This window comes from Canis aureus, chromosome X (genome assembly GCF_053574225.1).
Source record: "Canis aureus isolate CA01 chromosome X, VMU_Caureus_v.1.0, whole genome shotgun sequence".
Lineage (NCBI taxonomy): Eukaryota > Metazoa > Chordata > Mammalia > Carnivora > Canidae > Canis > Canis aureus.
The window spans coordinates 82,338,056-82,356,085 of record NC_135649.1 but is presented as its reverse complement, the minus strand read 5'-3'; the positions used below and the strand labels follow the sequence as shown (position 1 = coordinate 82,356,085).

The 18,030-nt window shown below is 48.7% G+C and overlaps 1 protein-coding gene across 3 annotated transcripts in view; it reads right to left on the bottom strand.

Moving 5' to 3' along the window:
- Nucleotides 1–18: 18 nt before the first annotated feature.
- The window catches only part of OTUD5 (OTU deubiquitinase 5), a 28,500-nt gene continuing 10,488 nt past the window's right edge, over nt 19–18,030 (bottom strand). The window contains exons 2-9 of one of the 3 annotated variants that reach the window (XM_077888658.1): nt 15,739–15,829; nt 7,812–7,876; nt 7,566–7,722; nt 7,324–7,472; nt 3,454–3,657; nt 1,653–1,854; nt 1,453–1,566; nt 19–1,146 (exon numbers count right to left, since the gene is read on the bottom strand). In XM_077888658.1, coding sequence (XP_077744784.1) covers nt 1,022–1,146; nt 1,453–1,566; nt 1,653–1,854; nt 3,454–3,657; nt 7,324–7,472; nt 7,566–7,722; nt 7,812–7,876; nt 15,739–15,829 — 1,107 coding nt within the window. In that variant the 3' untranslated portion in view covers nt 19–1,021. Of the gene's footprint in view, nt 1,147–1,452; nt 1,567–1,652; nt 1,855–3,453; nt 3,658–7,323; nt 7,473–7,565; nt 7,723–7,811; nt 7,877–15,738; nt 15,833–18,030 lie in introns of all 3 variants that reach the window. The other 2 variants (XM_077888656.1, XM_077888657.1) reach the window with 2 other exon arrangements.

Below are 18,030 nucleotides of genomic sequence, written 5' to 3'. Positions count from 1 at the left end.
CACATAGAACAGAGGCGCTCAGGGGAAACTAACATTTGGTTTTATTGTGCCAAGGACGTTACAGATGGTGGATCTTGTCAACACCTGCAGGGCACGGGTGTCCCATCTGCTGAGGCTGTGCCCACTCCCCACGCTCAAATCCTGGGCGGTAGCAGCCATGATCCTCAAAGGTGCCCCCCACCCCAAGATCCGAAGAGACCCAGTGGTAGTAGTGGTAGTGGTGATAGTGATGGTGGTGGTGGCAGTGGTAGTGGTGTAGAAGCAGTAGGAATGCAGCAAGGTCAAGAGTCTCATTGTCGAAAGCCCACAAGACACCTGCCCCCTGCCCCCACCCCGGCTTGCACTCTAGACCCTGCCTACCTCCACAGAGCTGGAGGCAAGAGACAGTAACCACATCTTTGTGCCCCCTCTGTCCCCATGGCCTGTCTGCTCCCAAACCAGAGATGCCGCCTTCACAGAGCCACTGCTATTGTCTACATCATTTTGGATTGGTTGATTTTATAAGATAAAAGTACATTTTAATAAAGAAAAAAATTCAACATTGAAGGCTCAGACATTCTTGGGGTACTGGGAAGGGGAATTCCCACTTCTTCCTCCCACCTCCCCAGCATCATTGTGGAGGCGGGGTGACAAGTTTTTCTGATCTTGGAAGGAATGGGGGGCAGGGAGACTTTCCTCTGTCTGAATGTCTCTCCTCAGGGGCTGCCTGGCTGCCAATTGGTTTGTTTCTGTGTGCCTCTCGCCTACCTTCGGCACCCTTGCCCAAGTCCCCTGTGGAATGCAGGGATGGTGCTGTGCAGGGGGCAAGAGGGCACGTCAGCTGGCAAAGAGACAGGTGATGGTGGTGGTGGCAGCGATGAGAAGGGGTGCAGGGGTGGGCCAGCCAGAGGGAAGTGGGGAGGAGGGAAAGGAGGGGAGAGAGGGAAGAAGGCAGGAGGGAAGAAAGCCAAAGAAGGTGGGGCGGCACCGGAGGGCAGGAGTGGTGGGGGTTGGGAGATGGTCTCCAGTCTCTGGGTCTCCATCAACTCTTGTCTGGGGGTGGATCTCTGTGCACTTTGTTTTTCTTCATACTGTCTAGGTATTCCTGTTGGGACACTGCCAGCACCGATGCTAGGATCTCATCATCATCCCAGTCATTCAGACCTGCTGGGCAAGAGGAAGGAGCAAAGGATGATGGAGCACTCCCAGCCCACCTTCTCCTTACCCTTTGCTGATTCCTGGCTCGAGCAATCCCATCCAGGTCCCTCTATGCTTCTTTCTCTACAAGAAGGCTCCCCCAGGCCTTTGAAATCCCACACAGGTTCCCTCTGGACACATCCTTTGGGCCTGAAAATTCCCGTCTTCCTGGGGAGATGGCCAGAGGCTCCAAAAGCCCCCTCTCAGGATGTGCTGCTTCTTCCCTCTCTCCCCAGCTCCCAGCTGGCCCCTGGCCCCTAGATAGAGGAGGCTTACCAAAGGCAGAGGGGGACATCTGCTGAATGAGAGCCCGGCACTCCAGAGCAGGGTACAGGGACACGAGGGGGGAAGTAGCTCGGTCGGCCCCTGCCGAGAACTGGCTGCTTGTACCTGGGGCAGAGGGACAGTCAGAGGTGGAGCCCACAACCTAGGCATCAGTTCCTAACCCCAGCTTCCCCAGTCACCAAGTCACTGACCTGGTGCACAGGGTGAAGGAGGTTTGGCAAGAGCTAAGACAGTGCCTGGGGAAGGGGGCTTGATGCCCAGCTCGGCGTGCAGCTCAGGATGCTCGGGTGAAGAGGCTGAACTCCGCTGCCGCGGGGACCGGCTGGTCCACTCCTCCAGGCCACTGGAGGCTGCTGCTGTGGCAGAACTGCATGTGGCGCTGGCTTTCCGGGGCTGCAGGGGGGGGGGAGGAGGAGAAGAAGGAGGAGGAGGAGGACGACGACATGGATGATGATGATGATGATGATGATGATGACGACGACGACGACGACGATGACGACGAGGAGGAGAAAGAGGAGGAGGAGGAGGAGGAGGAAAGGACCAACGCAAGTCATGAGCTGCCTCTGCCCCATCCCTGAGGGTTGGCTCCCTCCTGGAATCCTGGCTGTGATGACCACCACCATTCCTGGTCACACAGCAGACCACAGGACAAAGGTAAGCTTCTTAATCCCACCACCCTCACATCCTTACAGGCAATCTGGCAGGAAACCCGTACCCCCACCTTCAAAATACATTCAAACTCCATCCCCTTTCCTCATTCCTCCCTAGCCAGCACCACCATCCACCATCCATCACCACTGGGACTAGAGATAAGACTCCACACCTCGCTGGTTCCCTGCTTCTTGCCCTAAACCCTAGGCTTCATGCTGCCCTAGCTATCAGGAGGATCCTGTCCCTCCTCTGCTCACAACCCTCCCAAAGGCTTCTGCCTCACTCACAGTAAAGGCCAAAGTCCTCACCACAGCTCACAAGCCCCTTCTCAATCTGGCCCCACCACCTCTCTGACTTCACTTACTACAACATTCTGCTCAACCACCCTGGCCTCCAGGCCACTCCCAAATCACCCCGGGTATGCATTCCACCTCTGGGTTTTGCTCTAGCTGGCCTTCTGCTTTGCCTGGCGCATGCACTTAGCTAACTGCCTCACCTTTTGCAAGCTTTTGCTCACATCTCACTGGCTCTGAGGCCTGCCCACCCTGACCATACTACTTCATATTGTGGAACTCTCAGCTCCCCTCAGCCCTACTCATTCTCTTTGCCCTGCTCTACATGTTTCATCTGTCCCACCTCTCAACTAATCTATTCATTATATTTAGTGTTTATTTTGTTCTACTCTGCGAATATGTAAGCATCACAAGCACAGAGATCTGGGCCTGCCTGGCTCACCAATGTACCACCCATATACTAAGAACAGTGCCTGGCATAGACCTGCAATAAATATTTGTCGTAGAAATTACTTGACTCTTGCCAACACCTACAATCACTCTAAACTCCTTGTGATTCCTCAAATGCCTGCCTGCTTTGCCCCATCCCTGCCCTAAAAATCCAACCTTGCTGTGTGAAGACTGACCAGGGCGCCCATGTCCACTGGTCCCCCAGCCAGGGTCAAGAGCCTCACTGATGTATCTGTCTCCCTCAGTAGACACGGGATCACGGAGAGTGGAGCAGGCCTGACCGGATTTTACATCTTCAGCCTAGAGCCTGACATAGAAGGACATTCAACAAGAGCTTGTCCCTCTAGAACTATCCATCAATCCCCACATGTCACCACCAGTGGCTGGCCTCCCTCACTCCTTAAGACCTTGTTCGGCAAAGGTGTTGAGAGTTCTAAGGCACGATGCCAAGACTAAGGCCGAGATGTGGTACAGACCAGGCTGAGAGCTTCCTTCTCTCCCAGATGTCAAAACTGCTTAATTTCTTCTGCCTGTTTGGGGGCAGAGCATGTGAAGTAAGGGGTTCTTGGCCAGGCCAATAACAGAGCCCAGGACCCACCTGGCTGGGGCCGCGAACCTGGCGGGCCTGTTTCTCCTGATCCCGCAGCCACTGCAGGTAGGATTCTCGAGCCACCTGCTCCTCAATGGCCTCATTTGTGGCCTCCCAGTCTGTGGCCCGCTTTTTGTCTTCCAGCATCTGCTGTTCAATCCAGGACTCCTCTGATGTTTTTATGGCATTCTTCATCAGGGACTGTTCTGCAAACTACAAGGCAGGGAGGAACAGGGATGTGGGGTGACACTCAACTCTGGCCATGAGCCAGAACCAGTTTGGGATTATGGGCCTACAGGCCCAGAAGAGAGGATATAGGAAGGCAGCTACTCTTACTAACCAACCCCGAGTAGGCTGCCTAATTTATCAAGAAATGGCGGAAGGCAGGTTTGGGTAGAGGGACTTGTCATTCTAAACTTCTATACTTAGAAGTCCTGCTCCCAACCCCAAGACACCTTGAGTGAAGTACTCTGCCTAGGGCAGCCAAGTGCTGGGATTTAAAGATGCCTCACCCAGCAATGACTCAGTTTCGTAATGCTGAGACTGTCTTCACCTGTGTCCAGATGGGACCAGAAGAAAAGATCACCTGAGAAGTTAGCTGTGTGTCCACAGGGTGAAAGGAGTATTTGGACATTTAAGGGGACAGGGAACGGTATCATCACGGGAAGAAGGGGTGTGAGGAATTGTGGGACACTGTAGGAGAGTGCTTTTTGTCAGGCTATGAGATACAAGAGCATTACAAAAAAATGAAGTAATAAAAAAATACCAGAGCATATTCAAGGCATTAAGTATTGCTCAGTGAAACTCTTAACATTATTTTAATGCAAATATACACACTACACACCCATGTGCGTGTGCACTAAGTTATGATGTAAAATGTAATTTTTTACCTATGCATAGTAGTCCAAAAAGTATGTAAAACTCTAAGTTAAAACAAGCCAATTTAAAAACACACTATTTCCTCAAAGAAGATATTCAGGTGGCAAATAAGCACATGAAAAGATGCTCAACATCCTTTGTCACTAGGGAATTGCAAATTAAAACCATGAAGTCTGGGATGCTTAGGTGGCTCTGTGGTTGAGCGTCTACCTCCGGCTCAGGGCATGATCCCAGAGTTCCGGGATCGAGTCTCACATCAGATTCCCTTGTGAGGAGCCTGCTTCTCCCTCTTCCTATGTCTCTGCCCTCTCTCTGTGTGTCTCATGAGTAAATAAATAAAAATCTTAAAAAAAAAAGTAAAACCATGAAGTCCTTTGCCAGTTGGGAGACCTCAGGTAAGAACTGTAGCTTCATAGAGATATGGATGGTTACATAAAGAAATATTTCTAGGTAAGTATATACACATGGGTTAGTATACACAGATATATCTCCTTGCTCTGTCAGCTGAAAGGTCCTAGAAGCAATGACACCCCAGTGGCAAGGAGCACACTCAGTATTCAGATCTTGGTTTCTAGTATCATTCCAATAAAAGAACCAGGGCTCCTTGGAAAAAATGACTGGTTCTAGAACTGGGGCAAGAAATATACAAGATGAACTTGGAGCACCTCATAGTGCCAGAAAGAAAGTGTTACAAAATGAAACAAAATAAACCAACAAAAACCAAAAATTAGAAAAAAAAAAACCTAACAACCCACCATCACAACAATGTCAAAGAGGTGCAGGAACCAACTAAGAGACCTCCAAGAGGCAAAACTGAAACAATGTGAGCATCAAAATATAGTACTGGATTATAACCCAAAATATAAAAGTATAAAAGAAATACCTCAGTCCATAGTGACTGAAATAAATGGGAGACAAAGGACAAATTTCCCTTGCAGAAGAATTCTACATAATTTATGTAGATACTCTGCCCTCAAGAAGATGGAGCATAACCTCCACTTTTTTTAAGTGTGGGCTGTACATCATGACTTCCTTCCAAACAGGAAGGTATGGAAAAAGGAAATGGGGGTGGGGGGGAGTAATTTTACAGTGGAAAAAATCTGACAAAACTACTACTGCTGGGGATCAAGGTCAACATCAACAGTCATAAATCATGTTCCCAGTATATACCGTTGATATGATGTAATTACAATGGTACTCTACCACTATGATCTTCCTCCCTAAAACCCATAACCCCAGTGTAATCAATGAGAAAAACATCAGACAAATTTCAAAAGAGAACCATCCTACAATATACCTGACCAGTACTCCTCAATACGGTCAAGGTCATCAAAAACATGAAAGTGTGAGAAACCATCACAGACAAGGGAGCCTAAAGAGACATGATGACTTTAGTTAGTAATAATGTATCAAATGTATCAACATTCCTTCATATATTGGAACAAATGTATCACAGTCCTCCAAGATTCCTTAGTAACAGTGAAACTGCTCAGGGGGGAGAAGAATACATGGGAACTCTGTAGACTATCTTCTCCAATTTTTTTTGTAAATTTAAAATCATAAACAATTATGTCTACAAACAAAAACCTTAAGGCATTCATTTTTTAAAAAGGGGAAAAAAAAAAGGAGTGGAGCGCCTGGATGGCACAGTTGGTTAAGCTCCCGATTCTTGGTTTTGGCTCAGGTCACGATCTCAGGGTCAAATCAAGTGCCATGTCAGGCTGTGCGCTCAGCACAGAATCTGAAATTCTTTCTCCCTCTCCCTCTGCCCCTCCTGCTCATGCATGCTTGCTCTCTCTCAAACCAATCTTTAAAAAAAAGAAAAATGAGTGATCAGACCATGAAAAGTCATAGATCATTCTTAAATTTAAGTACATCAAGTTATGTGAAAGAAGTCACTCTGAAAAAAACTACATACTGTTAGGATTCTAATTCCATGACATTCTAGAAAAGGCAAAACTAGAGTCTGTAAACAGATCAAAGATAAAAAAACAAGGAAATTCAGAGAAAGTGTCAGAGCCAAGAGGAGCCAAAGGAGACAGGACAACTAAATGTAGTACGGTCTCCTGGATGGGTCCTGGAATAGATAAGATCATCAGGGAATGACTGAGGTCATTTAAATAAAGTATGGTCAAAAAATATATAAATAAATAAATAAATAAATAAATAAATAAATAAATAAATAAATAAATAAAGTATGGTCTTCAGTTAAAATATCAATATTGGTTTAGAATTGTGATAAATGTTCTAGGCTGATATGTTAATCAGAGTGGGGAATATGGAAATTCTCTAATCTCAGTAATTCTGTAAATCTAAAACTATTCTAAAATTAAGAGTTTACTTAACAAAACAAAAAAACCTAAGTTGGAGGGCGTGTGTTAGGGTGTGCATTTCCTAAAATGAGGTAGGGGCACTTTCTGTTTGTAGGAAGTGAAACCTGAAGATAGCAAAATCCCCAGAAGATGACTGTTTATGAGAGAGAATGAGAATATGTCAGCATATGCTGGAAAATGTACTGCCACCTTCTGAGTGCCTACTAGGCCACAGGCCCTGTGTTAGGCACTTTCTGTATCTGCCGAGCAGCCAGCCCAGATTACAGGTATAATCTGCCCTAGGTCCCACAGCCAGTAAGCAGTAGGGCCAGGCCTGCTCATCAAGTCTCTGTGACCACAGCTATCTAGAACTGCTGAGCATTAGAGGATCCATGTGGGTGCCAAGATACCCAGACCAAGCCTGGGTTCACAGTTCCCAGATGTGCTTCAAATGCCAACCCTCAACAGGCACAGAAGATGGGTAAAGCCAGCTCAGACAGGCAAGAGGAGACCAAGGAATGAGCCCCAAGAGATCACCTTGGGTAACTCCCGAATTTTATAGAGGTGAGACCTCAAGAGCAACTCCAGGGGACAGGGCGTTTTTGTGGGCTAGGGCAGAACTAAGACCTCAAAAGAGGCTTCTGGCCTCTATGTCTAGCAGTCATCCTGGGCATGGGGACCCACTTACCCCCGGTTTGAATGATGGCAGGCCTAGCCCCACACCGATGGTGGCCTTGTTGGGATTCACCACTGAATTGTAGTGGATATTCCGATGGTAGCTGACGCGGATGGGTTCATCCTCGTTTTGATGGATCCCATGGAATGTGTTGATGGGTTCTGCAGAAAGAGAGAAGGAAGGAGCATCCACAGTGGACCGGGCAGGCTCAGATCAGGGTCAGCCAGCTGCTCATCTACCCACCACAGAAGTACCTGTGCTGTACTGGTACACCTCCACGGGCCGGTTGTACATCTCTGCCATGGCCTGCATCTCAATGTGGTTGCCATGGCAGTTGTTTTTCCGCTTCCTGTTGATGTAGGTGGTGAAGTCCTCTGTTACATAGTTGGAGAAGTAGTCAGCATTCTTCATCTGCAGAACAGATCGGAGGGTCAAGGCCTCTGCAGGGAGGAGATGCAGCTACTCTGCCCCCACCCCAAGGCCTCTGCAGGGTCTCTCACCAGATAGTCCATGCAATGCTTTCGCACAACCTCATGCATGTCCTGGTCTCCATACACCTGGTCAGCTGTGGGGACAGAAGAAAGGAGAGGCAGGGGTCAAGAGCTACCACCAGAGAAGAGTTCGGAGTCATGGAACATCCCTGGGGGTGGAGGGCTGGGGCCAGGAAAACTCCTCCTACGCTATGGCCTGGAGAGTGCTTGGCTTTGTGGGCTGGAATGGGGTCATGGGAAAAAAAAAGAGACAGGCAGGAACAGTCTTTAAGAACAAAAGAGGGCAGCACGGGTGGCTCAGCGGTTTAACGCCGCCTTCAGCCCAGGGTGTGATCCTGGATCACGTCCTACATTGGGCTCCCTGCATGGAGCCTGCTTCTCCCTCTGCCTATGTCTCTGCCTCTCTCTGTCTTTCATGAATAAGCAAATTTAAAAAATTTAAAAAGTAAAAAAAATAAAATAAAAACATTATAAAAAAAAAAAAAGAACAAGAGAGTTCTTGTCATCAGGCCTCTCAGGCAGATGACTTTGTCCAGGGCTTGCCTGGCTACTCAGACAAGTCAACAAACATTTTAAGTCCCCTAAGTGGCCTCGAGCACCAGCAATTCCACACTCTCCCCCTCACTCTTCACATGAGGAGGCTGAGGGACAGTATGTGGCTTCACCAAGGTCACACAGCAAGTCAGTCTGACAGATTCAACTCTAGAATTCAGTTTTCCTGACCCATGGGAGCCAGCATGGCCTTCGTAGGTTAAAAAAATAAAAAAGAACAATAAAAATAACTGGGCTCCATGCCCAGTTCTGCCAGATACTAGTGAGCTAAACAACCAGAGGCAAGCAGCCCAAGTGTCCTGAGCCTCACATGCCTCACATGTAAAACAGGAATAAGCAGGATACTCCCTGGCAGGTCTCCTGTAGGATCAAGGAGATAATGGGTGTAAGGTGACCAGCACTAGGCTTGGGACAGAGCAGTAACTCAGTAAATCAGAGTCCCCTACCCGTAGTGGGACTGGAATGTGGGGTAGTGTGAAGGTGACAAGGGGGAGTAAAATCCTGCCCCTGTATGCAAGCAGCACACCATCTAGCAAAAGAAATAAGACACAGGTGAACATAACTTAAGCTTAATTCAGGAAAGGCAGCCTATGGCCCAAATGGTCAGTCATGGGGTTTTGATCAAAGAACGAACCAGGCTCCCCCTGCCTTACTTGTGGGATCTTCACCCATGCCATTTCCTCTTTTCAGGGCATTTTTTCCACCATTCTCGGCTGCCTATTTGTCAGAAACCCATGTATACTTTATATAGTTTTCCACCCCTCCCACCCTCCAGAGCACTTCTATCACCAGATTTATTAAAGGTGTGTGCAGGCTTCCTCTGCCTGACCACTCTGACTCCCACTGAGTGCCGAGAGCAGGTCACAGCCAAGTCCACTGCAGCTCAAGGCCCAATACAGTTCGGGAAATGGGAAACAGCCTGTTGTGTGGATGGACAGGCTGGGGGAGCCAGGGAGCCTTCTCCCTGGGAAATTAAAGTGGGCTTGAAGACAAGGCACGCCTGATGTCCACTGGCTAAGACAAAGAGACAATTTCCCTGTCTCCCCGAAGGACTGCTTCTCTGATGTGAATCTCCCTGGGACACTGGGGCATGGGCAGGGTCCCACAGGGAACACCCCAGTGTTGTTCCATGACTGCCAATCTACCTTTGAATAATCGTCAGAAGAATGCCTTCACTGCCCTCCCCCCTCCCTCCCTGGAGGAATCTATGAGATAAGGAGAAAAAGGCTACTCTGAGATAGAAAATGGGGCAATGGGGCCCATGCCTATCTCACGGCCTCTCTCGGCCTCTCACGGAGGTGCAGAGACCGGAGGGGGAGGGGAGTTGTGAAGGCAGGAAGGGGTAGCCCCTTCACCATGTAAACAAGGATGTGGGTTCTGCGGCCACACTCTCCCCCACCCCCCCCACAACAGCACTTCCAGCTAGTCACGTGCCCTGCGCAGAGGCTGGGGCCCCCTGCTACCGCCTTTCTTAGAAGCCAGGACCACAGAGCCCGCTGTGGCTGCCAGGGCTATTTATGTAGAAGGAGCTTGGGGTGCTGAGGAGGCAGTGCTGCCAGCAGCTGCAGTAAACAGGAACTGAGATGGCAGCAAAGGGGTTAAATAGGGGCTGGCCTGCCAAGCTCAAGGAGGTGGCTGAGAGGTTCCTCAGAAAGGATCAACAGGCATTTCCTGAGAGATGGTTCTACCTGAGGTGCCAGATGCCAAGAAAATGGCAGAAAGGGGAGACTAGAACAGGGAAGGGAGCTGCAGGAAGCTAACAAAGCACCCCAACCACCCCCTATCCCTTGCCATTAGCCCCTTTGCCTAGCAGAAAGGCTTTGCTGACTCCTAGCTGTGCGGCACTGGACAAGGCCTTCTCGAGCTCTCTAGGCCATAACGTCTTCATCCATGAAGTGGGGAGAATAACTCCTCTCCCTTTCACAGGGGGCTGTTGAGACCAGGGGTAGGGTTTGCTGGATGCCTAAGGTGTACCATGTGTTCAAGAAATGAACCCAGGGGCTCCCTCTGTCCTGAGTGGACAAGGACTCTTTCAGATAGCTAACCCTCCCCAAGTCAATCAGAATGTCACCGGAACCACCTATTATGTCCTTCCTCATTTCTGCTGCACTTCCTCAGCCAGAGGAAAGCCCTGGACAAGGAGTCTAGGGTGTCCCTCCTCATACCAGCAGGTCCTGCTAACTACCTTTCCTGAATCCAAAGATCCATAGGTCTCCATTCTGTGTCCATAGTTCAAATCTTCAGCAATCACATTAACATTAAACCAGGAGTCTAGGCTTCACACAAAACGGGGTCCTTAAGTGACTTTCTCCACCCACCTGTAAAATACCCTTTCTTTCCTCAATCCTGAGATGCACTGACAGATGGTACCGTACATGTGTTTAAAAGACAGCTTCTGTTGGGTGGTGGGAAGCAGCGGCACCACCCACCTCACTGATTCTAAGATATACCCTAGAGTTTGGGGATCATAAATGCGGAAGAAAATACGTGTATCTAAACACCAAGGAAACCGAGTAAGAATACGTCCCCAATGAGAGAGAAAAGGATCTTTTCAATGATATTAAGGTGGGATAACCATCCAAGGCAGGGATAAAACACAGCAAGTCCTCCCCATTGAGGAAGTGCTTGTCTGACTTTGCTAGCCCCACCTTTGTCCTCCAGAAAGCTCTCCTCCCCTCAGTGAGTTGGCACGGGGGACAAGGGGCTAAGCTGGACTTCCCTGTGGGGGCCAAGGTAGGGAAAAGGGCCCAATGGACCTGCAGAGGTAGGGGAATTCAGAGACCTTGTTTTGATAGAAACCGAAACTCCTCTTCTTGCTGACGCTGCACTTGTGGGCAATCTGCACCTGCTCTCCCCTCCCAGAGTCCAGCTGAAGGGGGTCCCCCACTACCTCACCTCTATCCCCAACCCAAAGAGAGCTCAGAAATCCTCAGGATGATAGCAGAATTGGTTCCACCAAGGCCTTTTCACATTCCAACTTATCCTATCTTGACCCAAAAAAGCTCTACTTTACACAGGAGGGATGAGATTGAAAAATATGGCACAGTTGGCCCAAGGTCACATATCTAGAGAGGGTGAAGGTAAAGGCCAGGCTCTCCAAGAGTTTAACTGGTGACTTCAAACACTGATGCTCCAGTGTACCACTACTCCCAATCTAGCTGTCCCCTCCATCTGCCTGCCTAGAGAAAGGCTTGATTCTGCCTGCCTCAGTTTCCCTACCTGCATAAGTAGGAACCAGCTGGAACCCAGGAAAGGCCTGGGAGTGGGCAGAATTTACAGAGAGGTCAGCATAAATCTTACCTCCCCACACCCCACATCTGTCCTTTCTCTGAGCACGCTGAGACACCAGCATAGAAATACACATGTGCGCGCACACACACACACACAAAGCCGGCAGATCCTCCAAAGATGTTCCCTGAGCCAAATACCCATACCACCCTCACAACTACAGAGACCTATCCCACTCAATAACTAACTACCCTTGCTGCTAACCAAGAAAGACTGACTAAAGGCTGGATGAGAGACAAAGCTGTACAAAACAGCACTGCCACCTCCTTCCTACCCTTTGCCATGGGAGGGAGAAATAGCTGATAGCTCTAACAGACTTGCCTCAACCTCCTTCCCCTACTGCCTGGGGGAAGGTCCTCCAAACCACTGTAATCCCTCCTCCTCCTCAGGCTCCCTAAAATAGCCACTATTTGCCAAAGAGTTATGTGGAGAAGCAAGACAGGAAAGCCTGGACTATCTAAAGGTGTTTAAGTACAGGGCCCTACCATTTGTTTTAGAGGCACCTGGGAACTGCCTCCCCACCAGGTTGCTGCCTGCCTGCCTGCTAGAAGAGCCACGGCAAGTTCTGCTGAGGACAGAAAAGGAAGCCTGGTGTCTGCAGGGAATCTAAAAACAAACCACACAAATGTGTGTACACACAGCAGCAGGAGGAGACAGGAACTTGATCTGTTCCCCACTTGCTTCCTGGCCCAGTGGGAATCCTGGCCTCACTGAGAAGATGAGCCAGGAAAAAGGCCTCACTTGCCTGTCAAGCAGCTGCGGTGTGCACCTGGCCCACGACCCCAAATGGCACACCTTCAGTGGGGGGAGACACCCTCGGTGAGAGGAAACACAACTCAGTCCTCTTAATAGCTTGGTCTCTGAGATGCCCACTCCTCTACTCAAGGATTCCCATGGCAAAGATGGGAAAACTAAGGAAGCAGGGCAAAAGAGCCCAATGGAAACTGGTGTACATAATAGTCCATGGGAATCTTCTCCTCCTGGCCTAGTTCAACCTCAAACCGGTGTTCTGACACTGGCTATGTGACCAGAATAGGGTCCTGGCTTTCTCGTAAGGGCTCAGTTTTCCCATTTATAAAACAGTCAAAATTAATTGAAAATCCATCCTTCCAATGCTGATGGTCCAGGCTAATGTTCTGGGCCCCATCACTGTAACATATACAGCTCCAGCTGCTTCCCATGGCCCAGAGAGACGCATGTGTGGCCTTCACTTTGCCTACAAAGGCCAGGGCCAGAGGTTTTTGCTGAGTAAAAGTTATATGTGGAGAGGGCAAGAGAGCGGCAGACTCATGTTTCCAGGAGGAGGTTATCTGAGCCTAGAAGGGGCAGGGTGGGCCACAGGATACCTCAGGAACTCAGACTCCTACTTCTACTCCATCCATCCATCCAAGCCTTCACTGATGCTCACAAGTCCCCAACAAGGGGTGCTGGGAAAGAGCAGTGAACACTGGTTCACACTAGAGACACCCACACCTCAGAGGCAAATCTGAGGGTAGAAAGCCACCTGCCTCAGGATTCCCAACAGTAGAGGACCACAGGCTCCTAAATGGAGGAAGTAAGGCCCAGAGAGGTCAAGGAATATAGCTGAGGTCACCCAGCCAGTTAATAGCTAAGCTGAGAAGCTAGGGCTTTCCCAGGGTCATAGAAAGAACGTGTCCTTTGGACACCTGTGGGTTCCCATGCCAGCTCTGCCACTAATGACCCTGAGCATGTCATTTCCCTTCCCTGAGCCTTAATCTTCTCCCATCTCATAGAATAATAATCCCAATTTTACAGATGAATCTGAAGCACCCAGCTGAATGCCAGCAAACAGGGTCAGGGAACAACAGAGCAGACTGTGTGTAATTCCCCCTCCAGCTCCAGCCTTCAGTTATGTGCTTCTTCCACTATGAAATGCGTGGCAGGAAGCTAGAACCTGTAGGCCTCCTCACTTGGAGCTCAGGGCAACTTCCACCAGTTGCTTGTACTGTCCCAGTACAAGCTAGGCTGGAAGCAGAGGGGCAGTAGAAAGCCTGAGGACAAAGTCCCCTTCCCAGGCACATGTCCTGTGCACTCTGCCTCAGGGAAACCTCCAGATGAGGACTAGAGACCCAGGGGCCACGCACTTCCAGGGGGTGACCATGGGGCTTCTGAGGTTTTACAGAGAAAAGCCAAGGGCAGCCCAGTTGGGGGAAATGGGTAGCCAGAGTGCTGATAGGGAAAGGCCTTCAACCTGCCGCGGTCACCTCTTCCTGTAAGCTCAGGCCCTTTACTGGAAGGCCCAAAGAGGCGGGGGTGGGGGGTGGGGGGTGTCAGAGGGTGTTTGAGGAGGTCAGCTGGACGGACACACATGAAACTTTACTGTTGATATGGGTTACTGCACAAGCCAGGTCCTTGCCAGCCCTAACATCTGTCTCAAAAACCACCCTAGACCCAGGTGCCTGGCTGTATTCTCTTCCTTTCAGTCTACCAGCAGCCCCATTCACCCCATATCCATCCTGAGGGTTCAGCATAGGGCCTAGCACCTAACAGGCCCTTACCTATTCTTTCTTTGCTTTCCTTTGGCCCAAGATGCCCCAAAACCCAGTTCTTTCTCTAGGAAACATCCCAGGGAGAACACAGGCTTGAACCACAAGTAGGAGTGGGATTTTCCCAGACTGGCAGAATCTACTGCCTGAACTCAACTCTTCTGCTCGGCAGAACGAAGAGGCAAGCACTCACCCCACTCAACTTCTTCCACCCATTTGACAAAACATTTGTGGTTTTGAGACACTAGTGTAAACAGCATTCAGACTTTACCATCTGCTATCCTGTTCCCTGGGGGTCTACTAGGTGTCAGAGGCACTGAAGGAATTTACTGAAGTAATCTCATTTAATTGTCACAACTCTGGGTCTTTGGCCTCCGTTACAGCTTCAAAAACAGGCTCAGGGAAAAAGAGCTTTTGTCCAGGTTCATACCAAGAATCAGTGGCACAATCAGGAGTGGAGCCTGGGTCAGTCCAGCCCACCAGTAGACATGGGGGCTAGCCACATGGTGAGAGAATAGGAGACCTTGTAAAGATTCAAGGAGCCCTTCAGAATCAACACAATTTAACAGATTTTTGGAAAAATGGAAGTTTTTGAATCACGGCCAGAACTAGAAGACAGGGTTTCTGACTCCTACCTCAAGGCTCCTATCAGAGGGCCCTTTTCCCTGAGAGATACCACAGCCCCAGTGGAAGGATCAAATCACATTACCAAAGTTCCCCTGGATGCTAGCACAAGACCTTCAAACTGCCTGGGTCATAGATTCAGAGCCAGAGAAGCCTCAAAGATGTCACTCCAGCTGGATAGTAGATGGTATGAAGAAATTATGAATGTTGTTAGGTAGAATAATGACACCGGTTATGTTAGGAAAGAAAGAATTCTTATCTGTCAGAGAAATGTACATAAATGTTTACAAACAAAAAGATTCAATGTTGGGGTTTTGCTTTAAAAATGCTGTTTCAGGAGAGTAAAAAGAGTGGGCAAGGTAGTGATGAAACAAGGCTAGCCATGTGTTGATGACTATTTTGAAGATGAATAATGGATGTACACGAGAATTCACTATTCTTCTTTTGTGTAAGTTTTAAAAAATTCTATGATCCCAGGGTGACAGCAGTGTACTGTGGTTAAGAACATGGGCCTCAGACTAACCCAACCCAAAGACTTCCAATTCTACTATCTGACCCTGGGCAAGTCACTTCTCTGTTCTAAGCTATTTGTCTAAAAAAAAAAAAAAAAAAAAAAAGCTATTTGTCTCTTCTGACAAATGGAAACCACAATAGTCACAATAGTCCCTACCTTTACCTAGCTTGGGGAAGAATGAAAAAAGGTTTCCTTTGGTGTCTGATAGTGCAATCTGTCCCTAAGTAACATTATTTTTTATCACTATTATGGTTATTATTATTACTTTCACACCACTGCACTGCCTTATGACCAAAGGATAGAGGCCAGATACTAACTTGAGGCTGGGGCCCGGAGTCCCTGAATCACCAGTAAGCTCAATCCTCAGCAGTCTCAGAGATTACTCCTAATAAACACTAGAAACAGCTCAGGGGCAGCCCTAGGCCCCTTGAAGGCTGAGGCAGAGACTCACCTACAGCCCGGAAGAGACAGGCGCCGTCCTCCTTCATTTGCTTGATGATGAAGCCCTTCTTGTCTCTCAGGGCCTTTTCAAACCAGTGCTCCTGCTGGAGGAAGAGGCGGGGGTCAGCAACAGGAAAGGCCTGTACCCCCTCCCTAGGGCCCTGCCCTCCAGTTCCCAAAGGGCCTGGCTAACTGGCTGAAAGGACACTGGTCAGGGTCAAGTTCCCAGCCTTGCTTGACACTCCATGCATGTGGAAGAGGAGACCTTTTCTTTTAGGAAAGTAATCATTGTGTGAGTACGAGACTTGATCCCAGAAGGGTCTCATCTGCTGTCTGACTGACCCTGGTGACCATGCTGGGAATCCAATACTGGGCTCCCACAGGCAGCCAAAGGCCCAGACCTGGCTACCTGGGGATGGGGCAGGGAAAGAACTTGGCTATATCTCAAGGAGTTTAACCTGGTGACCCTTTAGCCACTTAGAATAGGGAAGCCGTTGAGGAGGGAATAACTGGCTAGAACCTGGATCCCAAGCCCTACGTATAGCTAGGGAATGCCAAGATATATTGTATAAAGCAAAACGCAAACATCACATCTCAGTTATAACTGAACGCATTTAAAGTATATGCATTTATGTATATGAATATAAACACAGAAAACTTGCAAAGACCATACGACAAACTATCCTTAAAAGTTGGTATTATAGATGGTTTTATTTGACCTTCTTTCATGAGAGGTATGCAATCCCTTGTCCAAAATTCCAGAACTCCAAAAGCTTTGAAAACCAAAAGTCTCCTAATTCATTTGCCATCATAACCTGATCTGAGCTGGTGAGAACCTATTTATCCCACTTGAAGGTGTATGTACAAACATTATCATGCAGAAACATTCAGGTGTTTTGAGTTATGAGGTACTGCCACAGACCCCACCAGAGGTGTTACATAGCACACAGTATACACACCAGGTGTATACCCCAAAGGTTCAGGTGTAGTAAGCCTATACAAATGTGGATCTTCAGACTTAAAAAATAATGAAGAGGGATGTCTGGGTGGCTCAGTGGTTGAGAGTGTGCCTTCGGCTCAGGTTGTGATCCTGGGGTCCTGAGATCAAGTCCCACATCAGGCTCCCTGCAGGGAGTCTGCTTCTCTCTCTGCTTATGTCTCTGCCTCTTTCTCACTCTCATGAATAAATAAAATCTTTAAAAAAATAATGAAGAGATGAAGCAGCAGAAAAGATGTTTAGGGCAGTGAAACTACTCTGTATGATACTTTTTAAAAAAGATTTATTTATTAGAGAGAAAGAGCTCATGTGCAAGTGGGGGGGGAGGGAGAGAGGGAGAAGCAGACACCTCACTGAGCAGGGAGCCCCAATGTGGGCCTCAATCACAGACCCCAGGATTATGATCTGAGCCGAAGGCAGATGCTTAAATGACTGAGCCATCCAGACACCCTCTGTATGGTATTTTTTAAAAAGATTTTATTCATTTATTTATGAGAGAGACACACACAGAAAGGAAGAGACACAGGCAGGGGGAGAAGCAAATTCCATGCAAGGAGCCTGATGCGGGACTCGATCCCAGGACCCCAGGATCATGCCCCGAGCCAAAGGCAGGTGCTCAACCGCTGAGCCACCCAGGTGTCCCGTATGGTACTTCAACGGTGGTTACATGTCATTATACATTTGTCCAAGCCCACAGAATGTACAACACCAAGAGTGAACCCTAATGTGAACTGTGGACTTCAGGTGATTATGATGTGTCCTACATGAACACTGATTGTAATAAATGCACCACTCTGGTAGGGGATATTAATAATGGGGGAGACTATGCATGTTTGGGGCAGGGGTTATGTGGGAACTCCCTGTTCAATATGGGAACTCTTTTTTTTAAGATTTTATTTACTTATTCATGAGAGATGGGAGGAGGGGGGCAGAGAGGCAGAGACACAGGCAGAGGGAGAAGCAGGCTCCATGCAGGGAGCCCGACGTGGGACTCCATCCTGGGTCTCCAGGATCACGCCCCGGGCTGAAGGTGGCGCTAAACTGCTGAGCCACCCGGGCTGCCTGGGAACTCTTTTTTTTTTTTTTTTTTTTTTTAAAAAAAAGAAAGGGGCAGCCCCGGTGGCGCAGCGGTTTAGCACCGCCTGCAGCCCGGGGCGGGGGGGGGGGGCGGTGATCCTGAAGACCCAGGATCGAGTCCCACATCGGGCTCATTGCATGGAGCCTGCTTCTCCCTCTGCCTGTGTCTCTGCCTCTCTCTCTGTGTCTCTATGAATAAATAAATAAAATCTTAAAAAAAAAAGAAAA